This window comes from Protobothrops mucrosquamatus, unplaced genomic scaffold (assembly GCF_001527695.2).
Source record: "Protobothrops mucrosquamatus isolate PMUCROS unplaced genomic scaffold, P.Mucros_1.0 scaffold3387, whole genome shotgun sequence".
NCBI classification, from domain to species: Eukaryota; Metazoa; Chordata; class Lepidosauria; order Squamata; family Viperidae; genus Protobothrops; species Protobothrops mucrosquamatus.
The window spans coordinates 44,271-58,767 of NW_015389369.1; the positions used below are offsets into that span (position 1 = coordinate 44,271).

The 14,497-nt window shown below is 41.9% G+C and overlaps 1 protein-coding gene across 1 annotated transcript in view; it reads left to right on the forward strand.

The window, feature by feature from the left end:
- Positions 1-14,497, forward strand: part of KHDRBS3 (KH RNA binding domain containing, signal transduction associated 3) — a 121,195-nt gene that overhangs the window by 43,628 nt on the left and 63,070 nt on the right. The window contains exon 2 of the mRNA XM_015826928.1: positions 7,275-7,393. Within this exon, the coding sequence (XP_015682414.1) occupies positions 7,275-7,393 (119 nt within the window). The remainder of the gene's footprint in view (positions 1-7,274; positions 7,394-14,497) is intronic.

Below are 14,497 nucleotides of genomic sequence, written 5' to 3' on the forward strand. Positions count from 1 at the left end.
ATAGAGGCTGTTAGGCCTAGTTTGGAGCCTTGCGGAGCAAAGAAAAATACGTCTGCTAAGCTGAGAACTAAGGAAAAAACTGGGGAAGACACACCCAGAGGGAGGCGTGGCTGAAGTTTTTTTCCTTAGTTATCTGCTAGGCAGGAATGCATTAATAACCCATTCTGTGGACTCTACACCACCATCTGCTGGAGAATGCTGGTTTCCAGCAAAACAGTTGTAAATTGTGGTCACGTGATTGCAGGACGTTGGAAAAGGCCATAAATGTAGGCCTGTGGTCCAGCACCCAAAAGGAAATCATGTGACTATGTGGGAGGGGGGGTACCTATAGGAACTTTGAATCTGGGTCATAAGTAGCCCTGTGGAGGTCCATTGTAATGATTAAGGGTTGCCCAGCCAACTACTTGTAAATCGAGGATAACCTGTATGCATGATTTTAAAGCAGCAAGACAAATTTGTCAGTTAATAGTTGTAGTGGGGGGAAAAATAAGGAACATTGGAAATATTTCCAGTTTCATTCTTGGGGACTGTGGAGAAATTTCTGCCTGGCTTTGAAATTTCTAGAATTTTTTTACATCTTTTCCAAACTTGTTCTCTGCTAAAGAATTTCCAGACTGTACTCGAAATTTCAAGATACAGAAGATATAATAAATACAGGTTACACAGTTTTTGGGGGGGATTTTTATGAACTCTCATTTATCAGCTAAAAGCTTGTGAGTGTTGGGAAGAGGACAAATTAATATGAGTCATTTTATACGTGATGCTCCACAAACGTGGATATATCCTTCAATGCCACTCTCCAAGGCTGAATTAAAATACAAATCTGTCTTTGCCTGCTCTATTGCTGGCAGGTAGATTCCATGATGTAACCCAGGATTGCGAGAAATAAACAAAAGTCTAGTTTTCAGTATCTGCAAGAAAAAGTGAATGAAAACCAGGCATAATAAATTTGTCTCTGTTGGACCATATTCACAATTGGAATATTAATACATAAAGAATTTAGGAAAAAAACACAGAAAAGAGCAACTAAAATGATCAAAGGCCTGGAGACTAAAACATACGAAGAACGGCTGCAGAACTTGGGTTTGGCTAGTCTAAAGAAAAGAAGAAACAGGGGAGACATGATAGCAGTGTTCCAGTATTTGAGGGGTTGCCACAAGGAAGAGGGGTCACGTTATTCACCAAAGCATCAAAGGGGTAGGATGAGAAACAATGGTTGGAAATGGGTCATGGAGAGAAGCAACCTGGAATTAAGGAGAAACTTCTTGACAGTGAGAACAATCAACCAGTGGAACAGCTTTGCTTCCAGAAATCGTGGGCACTTCCATCACTGGAGGTTTTTAAGAAGAGACTAGACAGTCGCTTGTCTGAGATGGTATAGGTTCTCCTGCTTGAACAGGGAGCTGGACTAGAAGACCTCCAAGGTCTCTTTCAGCTCTATTCTATTCAGAAGTTGATGGTTACACATCCATAAAGATGTTACCTCAGTTCACAGACTTAATGGAGAAGATACAGTATTTTTTGCCTCAGAGTGATTAATGTTAACATTATCCAGTTATTAATTTGCAGACTTTAAATCTGAAAGAACACACTTAGCAGATGGTCAAGGGAAGGAAAACAAAGCAAAATGAGTGCACCAAATGTAAAATTTGCAGAATTGGGTTGATTTGCTTCTCATGACATTGGAGCAGAAGAATGAATAAGTGATTCTCATTGCTTGTCCAATCTTCTCATCTGCACCTAAATAAACAATATCTCATAATAAGATTTCATCATTGTAGGTTCTTGGACTTGAACCTAACACAGTCAAATGCTTCCAAACTTCATTTTTTTCCATTATAGATTGTATGGTCCAGATTTGGCATTTTTATTTGCAGTTCTTTCAATATTTGTATAAAGTACCTAGAATCCCGAGACAATTTCCCCATATAAACCAATCAGTTTTCCATGTACAGATAATTACATTTGAATTGGATTAAAGACTCAAGAGACATTGTTAGATAGAAAAGGGTTGGGGGGGGCAGGTTAATGCACTGTGAAAGCTCTTTGTATGAACATTAAGCAGATGTTTATCTTACTCACTACAAATCCTTGCAAAGAGGGGAAAAAAAGCAGTTTTACAAATCATTTGGGATGTGGAAATTAATGTCTTAACCAAAACTTTCATTAGAGTGAAATGCTTTTCGGATTAAGGGAAACTCTGGGCCTGCTTTTACTGTATTAACAAAAAGGCCTATAGAAGCTATAGAAAAGGTTATGCCTAGTTTGACTGTTACGATTCTGGCCTTCAGTTTTTTTGCCAAGTCCATGTGATAAAGCTAACCGCTAAAGGGCTTGCGGTTTCTATACTTAAATGTTTACTAAAATCTGTGGTTCCGCTGTTTTTATCTCAGTTATTGATGGAGACAATCTCTTGAAAGGCATCACTTTAATGCAGGCAAAGCCCTGTTGTGTGGAGCATTAATAAAGATAGCAAGGCTCACGTTGATGGTCCTCTCACAAGAAGATTAATTCTTTGAGGTTATCAAAAGAAGTCATCCTTTTATCCATTATCTAAATGCACTCGGTGATACTGTGGTCTGTGGATTTATTGAAGAAACAAATCCTTGCTTAGCCTATTGTGCTGTGCGTAAAATTCGGTAATTCCTTTATTTGACCTGAATTTCTGGGTATTGTGTCCATGATCTGGGAACATGGGATTTTAATCCTTAGCATTATAAAAAGACCTTAATCACACACTCATGTATTATTCTGAGCTAGGAGACTACAACGGAACACAAAGCTTACTAGCAGCAACAGTATGTAATCTAGCGATTAAAGAAGGTAAATCCTACTTATTCGACTTTGAAAATCTGATTAGATTCCCCTTGTTGGTCTAGCCCTGTTATATCTACAACTAAATCAGCGTGCTGCATATGAAAATAGCTCACTGGGGACTTTTGAGTATTACACTGATACCCAGTTTTTCTTAAACCAGGAGTGAATATGAAAGGGACAACGTTCTTGCATTGTTTTTGTGATATTAAAAACCCAGCCTAGGTGTCTGGATTCTCCAGATAGCGAAAAGGAGGAAATTATGAAATATATTTTACAACTATACATTACAACTATACATTACAGTGTTATAGACTTGAGCAGTTTGTAACTTTCAGTTTGCAATTCTCTTCTTTTTAGGATTTGACATAGGTTGCTGTTGACTACCGTATTAACAAAACGGTAGGTGCTCTTTACGGCCATTTAGAGAACTTCGGTGTAGTTTGGAAGGCATACGCCAACTTTTAAAACAATTCAAATGTTTTCATAGGATGAAACATTGAAAGATCTTGCAGGTAGCCCTAGACTTACAACCATTAATTTAGTCACCATTCAAAATTACAACGCACTGAGAAAAGTTACTTACGACTTGTTCTTGTGTTGATGACCGTCACAGCATCCTCATGGGCACATGATCAAAATTCAGGCACTTGTTAACTGGTCTGTAATTACAATGGTTGAAGCATCCTGAGGTCATGTAATCACCATTTGTAACCTTCCTACGGGCTTCTAATAAGCTAGACATGTCAAGCACAAGGCCCGCGGGCCGGATTTGGCCCACCATGTGGTTCCATCTGGCCCGGGGACCTGCTCTTGAAACAACGAAAGATCGGCCTGCAGCACTTCAGCCCGGTCCAGGCCGACCGGGCACTGATCTACAACCTGGTGGCAGCCATCAAAGCCAGAATGTGCTCAGCCGTAGATCCACGTGGCAGCCCTGGAACCAGCGACGGGAGCCTCCGCCCTGCCCCCTGGGCGCAGCGCAAGAGGCGGCTAGCAGGCAGAGTCCAGCCTGCTGGCTCTCTGGCCCAGTAGACTGACTTCACTCAGGATGCCAGCACTGGTCATCTCCTGGGTGCACACCCAGGGGGCAGGGCAGAGGTGACGGGGCAGCTCCTCGCTAGTTCCAGGGCTGCCCCATGGATCTAAGGCTGAGCGCGTTCTGGCTTTGATGGGCGCAACCAGGTGTAGGTCAGCGCCATCCCCCTCCCACCAGCACCTCCAGGGCCCACTCACTGACCTAGCCTCGCAGCCATGAGGCTTCCCTTTCACCGAGACCGGGCCCGTCCACATGGAATAGTGACAACCGGCAGCAGCATGGACGCCGGCAGCGCTGGCAATCTCTCCCCCTCCCATCACCACTTCCTGAGCACGGAGGAAGGAAAGAGTTGAGAATGAGAAGGAAGGAAGGAAGGAAGGAGGAAGGAAGGAAGAGAGGGTGGGAGGGAGGGAGGAATGGACGGAGGGAGGAAGTGTGGAAGGGAGGGGAAAAAAAGGGAAGGAAGGAAGATTATAATGAGAGGGAGGAAGGGTCTAAGGGAAATCCTGCCTTAGCACTTGGCCACGAGCAGCCCTGCTGCCCTTTCGCCATCCCCTTGTCCCCTCCTCTTCACCTCCTGGTGGTCTCCCATCCTATCCTATCGCTGAGGATGCAGGGAGAGGGAGTGGGCCTCTCTCTGACCCACACATTTTGCCCTCCCACGCACACCATGAGCAACTTGGCCAAGGCGAGTGAGCCAGTCAGCAGCAGCCTTGAGGAGATAAGCACAGCTGGGCACCCTCTCGGGAAAAGCTTGATTTGGGCGCTTGCCCTTCACTGCCCAGGGCTCCGGGCAGCCTGCATCATTGGGGGTCCTCTGCATGGCCTGAAAGCGACAGAAAGGCTCCTCTGGTGGACAAAGGTATAGTGCTTGCCCTGGTCCTGCCTTCCTCGGCCGGAGACAATGGATCTCCCTCCCCCAGCTCCACCCGGGCCACCACAGGCGCCCCCCCACGAGTGATGTTGAGCTGACCACGCCCACCCTGGCCACCCACACCTCAACTATGCCTACCCCGGCCCCGCAAGGTCAACCACAACCCTGATGCGGCCCTCAATGAAATCGAGTTTGACACCCCTGCAATAAGCAGTTAATGGGGGACATCAGATTTACTTAATGATTAGCTGATTTCCTGCACAACTGCAGTCATTTGGTTAAAAAAAACAGGGCAAAACTGTAAAATTGGGTGTGAGTCACTTACCTACTTGCTTAGCATTGGAAATTCTGGTCCCAGTCATGATTGTAAATCACGAGACCACCTGTACAGGTCACCAGAAATAGCCCTGCCAGAAATAAAGACCCATAATTGACTGTTATGGGTGGCTCATAAAGTTGGTGCTCTCCAGATACATTTGGGGCACAGCTCTTGGCATTCCAGCCATCGTTCTCGGAGAAATTGGGTTTCCTCTCAGCGATTGTATAAAAAGTCTGAATGTTAACTCGATAATCTATACCAGGGGTAGTCAACCTTGGCTCTTTTATGAGTTGAACTGAGGAGTCCTTGGTACTCTCTGAGCTTAGGTCAGGCCTCTTCAAACTTGGCCCTTTTATGACTTGTGGACTTCAACTCCCAGAATTCCTCAGCCAGGCACGCTGGCTGAGGAGTTCTGGGAGTTGAAGTCCACAAGTCATAAAAGGGCCAAGTTTGAAGAGGCCTGGCTTAGGTGTTTGTTGTTAGACATTTTGTTATCAGTTGCATCATCAGCGCTAGGGAAGGGAGTGTGGGCTTTACTTCCCATTCATATACAGTATAGGTCAGGGGTGTCAAAACTCGTCACATCACATGACGTGTCGCAACATATCGTGACTTTTTTCCCATTGCCGGAACTGGGGTGGGTGCGGTTTCAGCATGACGCATCCGGCCTGTGGGCCGGCAGTTTGACACCCCTGGTATAGGTGGTCCTCAATTTAAAACCATTTGTTAGTGACAGGTAACTCAAAGATACAATAGTACTGAAAAATATGATGTGTGACTGGTCCTCGCACTTATCGATCATTGCAGCATCACACAATCAAAACTCAACAAGCAAAGGTTTATGATAATTGCGGCATTCTGGGTTCACACAATCGCCATTTGTGACTTTTCCAGCAAGCAATCGATGGGGAAAGCTGCTTAACAGCCACACGATTCACTTAAAACAGGGGTCTTCAAACTTGGCCCTTTTATGACTTGTGGACTTCAACACCCAAAATTCCTCAGCCAGAGTGCCTGGCTGAGGAATTCTGAGAGTTGAAGTCCACAAGTCATAAAAAGAGCCAAGTTTGAAGACCCCTGACTTAAAACCTATAGTGATTCCCTTAACGACCATGGCAAAAAATAGATAAAATCTGATGTGATTAGGATAGTGTTTCCTGCTTGATTGTTTGTCTGAGTTGGTAGTTTGTTGATTAGGGTGTTGTTTACTGTTTGATTCTTTGTCTGCTGTTAATCCTGGTGTTACTCCTTGCTTAGCTGGGTGTTGATTGCTGGCAAAGAGACTCCTGGTCTTCACTGTTCCTTTTTTAGTTCCACAAAAATTACTTGATAATGACTCGAACAGCTGGAGTTTGCATTTCTGGCTTGTCACTTTATTGTTATTTGTATACACGCCTGTTCTATTTTTAAAGTATGGCTCTTTATTAAATACATTGGAGATGCGTGACTTAATTTTAGGAGAACATGACTGTTATGCCAACAGATTCAGAGCTGGAAACGAGTAGCTGATAAAACGCTACCCTTTGCTTTTTTTTTTTTAACTGCATATTTTTAGACCACTCCAAAAGTTTTTCTGCCCGACCGTCTTATAGAACGTTGGCAAAAAATACATGTATAAAAGCATATAACACTTTAAAACTTGAATGATCATTCCAGGCTAAATGTAAATGGCAGTGTGTATCATTAAGGGAAGAGACAGCTACATGCAGATGTCCCATCGGTACAAAATGCTCTTCTAAGGCCACCTTCCTTAAACAGAATTCTGTGTTTTAGATAAGCACGAGGAAGACTTTTGAGTTTCAGTAAAGAATTGGGAATAATTTCAGGGAATGTGGCATATCCTTAGGCCAGAGTTAATTATGTTCCACAAAAAATGCTCCACTTCCTAGAGTAGAAGAGGAAGAGAGAGAAAAAAAAAAAGTAAAATCAGGCAAAGCATACAGCAATGGTCCCCAGCTTTTCCAGGTTTGTGAACCTGTGGGAGAGGGAATAAATGGAATGTGGCCCAATACCTGGCTATGGCCCCGGGGATTGGTGACCCTTTTATGCAGCATAAACTTTTAGGGTGCAAGATTCGCTATCCAATATGTTTCTTGGGTTGGATCTGGTGGTTATGGAAGTGGGAGATCAATTGCCCTACTGAAGTCGTGCCTGCTTTAAATGAAGATATACTTGCTGTTGTTTAGGAAAGTTAATTCTAAAACAAAGTTTTGTATTTCTTGTTACAGAAATTGATAAGTTCCAGAAAGGTGAAAGCAAAGAAGAAGAAAAGTTCATTGATGTCGTGATTAATAAAAACATGAAACTGGGACAAAAAGTATTAATTCCAGTAAAGCAATTTCCTAAGGTGAGTTCAGTGCATACTCAAGCTGATTTGCTGTCGTTTCTGCTCATTGTATTTGGTACTGTGCACTGTGACTGTACATATTTTCAGATCTGACAGTATGGCTAGAAAGAATCATGCAATCTTGCCACAAATGTTAGGAAGAAATATAGATTCAGTTTTATTTTATTTTATTTTTTAAAAAAATATTACCTGGGAATATTTACTAATCAGTTAAATCGAATAATAATCTGATAATTAGTGCTATCTATGTATTTATAAAATGTTCATGTTACAAACCAATGCAAATGAACACTTTTTTTTGATTGCACAAAACATTGTTGAAAAAGCACTGTAGAATCTTTGTATTTTGTGGACCCCTCCCTTTTTTAGATCAGTTTTTTACTACTTTAGGTGCAGGTGATTTATAAAACAATGAATATACAGTATCTGAATGAGTAACTTCTATCCCCAAAAATCCCAGTGTTTGATTTGGGTCACGACTCCATTCTTAAAATTTTTTAAAATAGTTGAACAGTGTCATTCCAAGAGCTGTTAAGACTCCATTTCAGTTTTTGGCATTCCCTTTTGTAAGAGAAACATAATTGTAATGAGCCAAGAGAACTATTTATTTATTCAATTTCTGTAGCTGTCCACCTCGATCAATGATTCTCAATTCAAAAAATGTATTACAATCAAAATACTGTACTAGAATCATTTTAAAATGATAAAAACAATAGAAGCATCCAAAGTAAATACTATTTTATTTTTACTAATAAATAACTATTGTTAGGCTCTTTAATGTACCTTGACTTCTATAAGATGTTACCTGTATTGGTATTCCAAAAGAGAGAGAGAGGAGAGCTCTACTAACAAAAGCTGTGGTTTTAGTTATTACTGTTTTGAACACATGATACAGTGCCTGAATTAATAGGTGTGTGTAAAACCTAATCATCTGAGAATTGCATGTTGCAAAGAACTGACCATTTGGGGAAAACTGAATTTCCAGGATTTCCAGGAAGGAGAAAGCATTTCTGCTGTTTCAGAATGCGGGGTTGCTTCTGGTTTTGAGGATTAACTCCAGAAAAACAACAGGTAGTTTGTCAGAGCATGCACAGTCTTATTGCGCTGAGGTAACCCAGGAGTAAATACAGTAAACAGTGGTTTGTAATTAAATGGTGGTTTATATTACACTATCTACAAATATACACTAGAAACAAAATACATACACGTGGTGAAACAGCAGACTCCAATATACAGCAGTCAAAGGGACGAGAGAGAAAACTCCAGCAAAAAACTTCCCTTTTATACTCAGACTCTTAAAGGGATACACACACCTGCTGGAGTTTTTTGCTGAAGTTCTCTCTCGTCCGTTTGACTGCTGTAACTGCTGTGTATTGGAGTTTGTTGTTTCACCATGTGTATGTATTTTATTTCTAGTGTACATAGTAGGTAGTGTAATATAAACCACCATTTAATTACAAACCACTGTTTACTGTATTTACTCCTGGGTTACCTCAGCGTAATAAGACTGTGCATGCTCTGACATAGTTTTTGACTTCTGGCCGGTTGCTCAGCAACCATTGGAAATTACAAAGGACACCTCCAGAAGTTACTTACAATCCAGTTTTGGAGTTGCAACAGTTGCAATACTCCCCTGTTGGTCATATGACTACTTTTTGGGAGCTTCTCAACTAGCTCATCTTTACAAATGGTTGCAGCATTCCATGGTTGTGTTGCTGTAACTTACTATGCTTTTTTTTTTTTTTTGCTGAAATCTGATCTTTTCAGCTGGTTTCTGGCAAAAAAAGACCAGGGGAATATATGGATTTGTTTAATGACCACTACAAAAAAAAAAAAGTCATAAAATTGGGTCTGTCCGCGTGGGAAGGCCCTGACTTACCATGACCATGATTTAATGACAAATCCTGGATTGAATTATGGTTGTAAATCAAGGGCTACCTGTATAAGAACAATGCCATCAGCACAGAACGGTGGATCCTCCACATCCCTCGGCTAGAAAATAAATTAAGTGGTGATTTGAATTAAGAATGTAGGCAGGTATTTAATTCTGATGGTTATGTATGCAGAAGCACGGCTTTTTGACACTTCTGACAGATGTTTCCAGCCATACCTCAAGATGCCCTTAATTACATTTCTGTTCTTGTTTAAATAGAACCAAACCAGCTGAAGATGGCTGATCCATTTTTTTTTGTGGGTGTTGCAAGCTGTATATGCCTTTTTCTAAAAGGAAGAGCTTGAGATTTTTTTAGAATTTGTTGCCTTGTAGCAATAAGAATCCAATTCAATTTAATTCAATTCTGAATAGGGCTGGAAGGGACCTTGGAGGTCTTTTAGTCCAGCCCCCTGCTCAAATTGCCAATGTTACAGCTTATTTTATTGATAGCAAAGGAAAGGCTGGTTCAATCACAATAATTAATTGTATCCTGACAACGCTAACCACAATGCTGCCGTTCTTTGGGAAGACTCACAGGAACAGCGTCTGTTGCTGTGTATCTTAAAAATAGGGGGGGGGGGAATTGGCTTTCTAAATTACTTGCATCAAGTAACATTTTAATATTTCATAATTGATACTTTGGGTCAGCCTGCAATGCTCAGGCTTCAGATTTATATCTTAAAGAAACTACTTGACATCGCAAAATAGATTTCTTGCACGGTTTACGGTAAATGAGTAATTCCTCGTTTTACAAATGCACTAAAGATTTATTTATCCTGCTTTATCCTTAATGGAGCACCTAGCCGGGTATTTCAGGCCGTTCGGTTACTACAGAAAGAAGTCTTGCAATCATTAAATCATGACAGGGTTTGGATTATATTGACCACCGTTCCATTAAACTGAAAACTAGATCTTTATGTATGTTAACTATGGGGCACGTTTCAAGCAACGATAGTTTCTGATAAAGTGAGGGAATTGTTGACAAGGCATTACTGATGTCTGGAGGGTTGTTTTTTTTAAGGTATTCTTACTAAATGAGACCGAATCTATACAATAAAGCTTAATAGCAGTTCCCCTACTCCCTTCCCAGTAACTGTCATGGCTTTCTCAAAGATTAAAAGTTTGCAAATGCTGAATTTTTTGCTGTTCCCCCTGTAAATTGTCAAAAGTCCCACGAAGAAGCCGTGCTACCTGCAATTAACAATACCTAGATCAGTGACTTTTCTACACCACAGCCCTTCTTTTACATGCCTTTTGTGACCACCAAGACTTAATTCAAGATTTGCGGGGGGGGGCGGCGCTGTGATGACATCACGGCCCCCCAGAGGTCCGCGGACCACAAGCTGAAGACCACTGCCTAAATTATCAATTAAGAGGCAGCCTTTGTGAATTTGACATCCTCCAGTTTGGTTGGACCTTTTCTCCCATAATTCCTAGCTAGACTAGCCTTTGGGATTACAATTCCCAGCCAAGATAGCTTAGCCCCAGATTGGGGGAGGCTACACATAAGTTGTGTGATTATCCAGAGTTTACATCGTTGATGAATATAAATAGTTTTGGGTGAAGTGTCCACAGCTTTATTTCCTCCATTGTGAGCTCTTTATATTGTCTCTGTCCGGCTTGTTCCTTAGCTGAGGGGTCTCCAACCCCCGGTCTGTGGACTAGTACCGGGCCGCGGCATGCCAGCAACCAGTCCGCACAAACAAGCAAAGCCCCATCTGCGGGATGCAGGTAGCACACAAAACCACGTCCCCTTCGGTCCACAGAAAAACGTCTCTCCACGGAATCGGTCCCTGGTGCCCAAAAGGTTGGGGACCTCTTCCTTAGCTAATTAAACATCCGTAAGTGTCTCTCCTCTTTTTGTTAAAACAAACCAAAGTCAAACCAGGGGCTAAGGAGCAAATGCATTTTCCCAAAGAGTAGTTTTTAACCTCTTAAGTAATAACAACAACAGCAGCAGCAGCAATAATAATAAAGTTGGAAGGGACCTTAGAGATCATCTAGTTCAACCCCCTGCTCAGGCAGGAAACCCTATACCATTTCGGACAAATGGCTGTCCAGTCTCTTCTTAAAAACTTCCAGTGTTGGAGCATTCACAACTTCTGGAGGCAGGTTGTTCCACTGGTTAATTGTTGTAACAGTCAGGAAGTTTCTCCTTAGTTCTAGGTTGCTTCTCTCCTTGGTTAGTTTCCATCCGTTGCTTCTTGTCCTGCCTTCTGGTGCTTTGGAGAGTAGCTTGACTCCCTCTTCTTTGGGGCAGCCCCTGAGATATTGGAACACTGCTATCATGTCCCCCCTCGTCCTTCTCTTCGTTAAACTAGACATACCCAATTCCAGCAACCGTTCCTTGTATGTTTTAGCCTCCAGTCCCCTAATCATCCTTGTTGCTAAGTCATCCAACCAAAGTAATAACAATGTGCCAAAGTAGTAACAATGAATTCAGGGCTTTCAGTCATTTTTATCAAGGTCTTGAGTGATGCTGTTATTAGTGATGTTATTAGTCACTATAGCACAGGGGTAGTCAACCTTGGCTGTGATGTTATTAGTCACTATAGCACAGGGGTAGTCAACCTTGGCTCTTTTATGACTCGTGGACTTCAACTCCCAGAATTCCTGAGCCAGCTAAGCTGGCTCAGGAATTCTGGGAGTTGAAGTCCACGAGTCATAAAAGAGCCAAGGTTGACTACCCCTGCTATAGCACAAGCATGGCCTAAGAATAAACAAATTTACAGAAATTGATCTCTCACAATGAAACCTAGTATTCAAATCTGAGGGAAACTAGTTGATGGCTGTATCTCCCCTCTGACACGTCTGGTTCTATAAAACTTGAGCACATACAACTATATTTCACAATGTTTACAGCAACAACAATTGTAGTAAACAGTATTTCTTATCTATCGGAGACTGCCCCCTCAATTTGTTGTCACCCATTGGGCTGTTAAGTCACTAGGAATGTGTTGCCCCCTTCAAATTCCCTAGGGATTCTCCATTCAAGGGTTAACCAGTCCTGATTTTACTAAACTTGCCAACCAGAGAAAATTGAAAAGGGATGTTCATCCCAAAGGTGCTTTTCCAAAAGACAACTGGACTTATTTTTTTCCCCTTGAAAATGTTTTGCTTCTCATCCAAGAAGCTTCTTCAGTTCTGACATCAGGTTTTCAAAGAAAAAAAAAAGCAAGAAAGTCCAGTTGCCTTTTGGAAAAGCACCTTTGGGACACCCATGACCCGGATGACTGAGAATCTTCATAGAAAAGAAGGGAAGCTGTAGCTATACTTAGTGCTGTAGGTTGAATTCCAATCTGCCTCACCCGAATCTCAATTTAATATGAATGATATTTATTAGGGTTGTCCAAATCATTTGGAGCGATACTTCACGGAACAGGTGAAGAAGCATCCCTCTGAACTTGTTCTTTATAACAGGGGTCCCCCAACCTTTCTGGGTTGGCCCAATGGGAAAGGAAGGGGCAGGCACCTTTATGCGTGCATGTGCACACATACTAGTGTGACTGTGCATGCATGTGCACGAATGGGGCCGCAAGCATGCACACTCCGCAAATGGGGCTGCTAGCGCTGGCGCGAGGCTCACAGCTCGGGTAGCACCAGCGCAAGGAGGAGTGAGCACGCACACACACATGTGCATTGACCAGCCACTCACGCGGCCCGATGGCCAAGAAGCTGCAGCCTGGTAGTGGGCCGTGGTCCATAGGTTGGGGACCTCTGCTTTATAACATTTAGATGTCCTTTTGAAAGTTTGGAATGACCGTATCTGTCTAGATATGGACTAGATTGCTGTCTTAAGTGGAACTGCTGAGACTTCCCTAAGTAGCCACCTGGAATCAACAAATTAAATACAAGTAGGCTTATGGCCACAATTGAGTTCATCATTTCTGCTGCCTTAAGCAGGAGAGTTGATAAAAGTGAGTTTTGCCCCATTGAACAACCTTTCTTGCCACAGTGGTTTAAGTAAATCACTGCACTTGTGAAGTCAGTAACCTGGCTGTTCAGTGAATCTGGATATCCCATTGACTTTGCTTGTCACAAGGTCGCAAAACCCCGGGACACTGCGACCGTCACAAATACACGTCAGTTACCAAGCGTCCGAATTTTGATCAAGTGACCGTGGGGATGCTGCAGCGGTCGTAAGTGTGAAAAATCGTAAGCCACTTTTTTCAGTGCCGTTGTAACTTTGAACAGTCCCTGAACAAATGGCAGTCGCATTTTTACACTTTTTCTGTTGACCCACATCATACACCCGTTCTTAACACCTTTTTTTTTTCTAATTTCTAGTGTGGAATTCATCTCTCTCCAGCACGCACTCGGTAATTTCAACTCTGCCCCAAGAAGCCTTTTTTAGTTAACTTCCCAATTCATTCTTGCCCTTAAAGATTGTCCCCTCCTAGGTCAAGCTCATAGTTACCATATATGCTGACTTGTAAGCTCATATTTGGGTAAAGCAACTCTCAATATTTTTGCCAAGTGTGCCACCCAGAGATAAGCTGACATACATTTTTCATGGTACTTTGGTCAAAATGTTAGGCAGTTGGCTCATCTACAGATGGGTCAATATGCAAATATATATGGGAAATATGGGTGTTTTTGCAAATATATATGGGAAATATAAGCATTACCGCATATGTACACAGATAAGTCCATCGGTAGATAAGTTGAACTCCATTCTGGGTGTATGTTTTGGCCCCTAAAATTGAGTAAAACTATTACACTACATCAGAAGAAATGGATATGCAACAATGGGCAGGTATTATGTTCAGATTTGATGAAAGGAATAAAGAAAACGACTATAAGAATACAATGAATGTTTTTGGAATTCCTGCGTCTAAAATATAATCTTGTTTTTTGTATATTGTTATGCCTATCAGTGTGACATTGGGTCATTTCTTCAGTGCTATTATTGTAAATGCTGCACCTTTTTTTGGATTAATTTAGCATCGTCGTTTTTAAGAGATCCCTGATGTATTCCATAAGAAGAAATTACTCTTCTGCAATGACAGCTAAGCTTGCTCAGAATTTCTACATTAAGTGACTGTCAAATGAGCTAAACATAGCCCATGACAATGAACCAGAATGAAATATTACATAATTACTTGCAAGCATTTTGAGTTTCTAAGAACGTTATATCAAACGAGGGGATTGATTTCCAGGAAAAGAAAAAA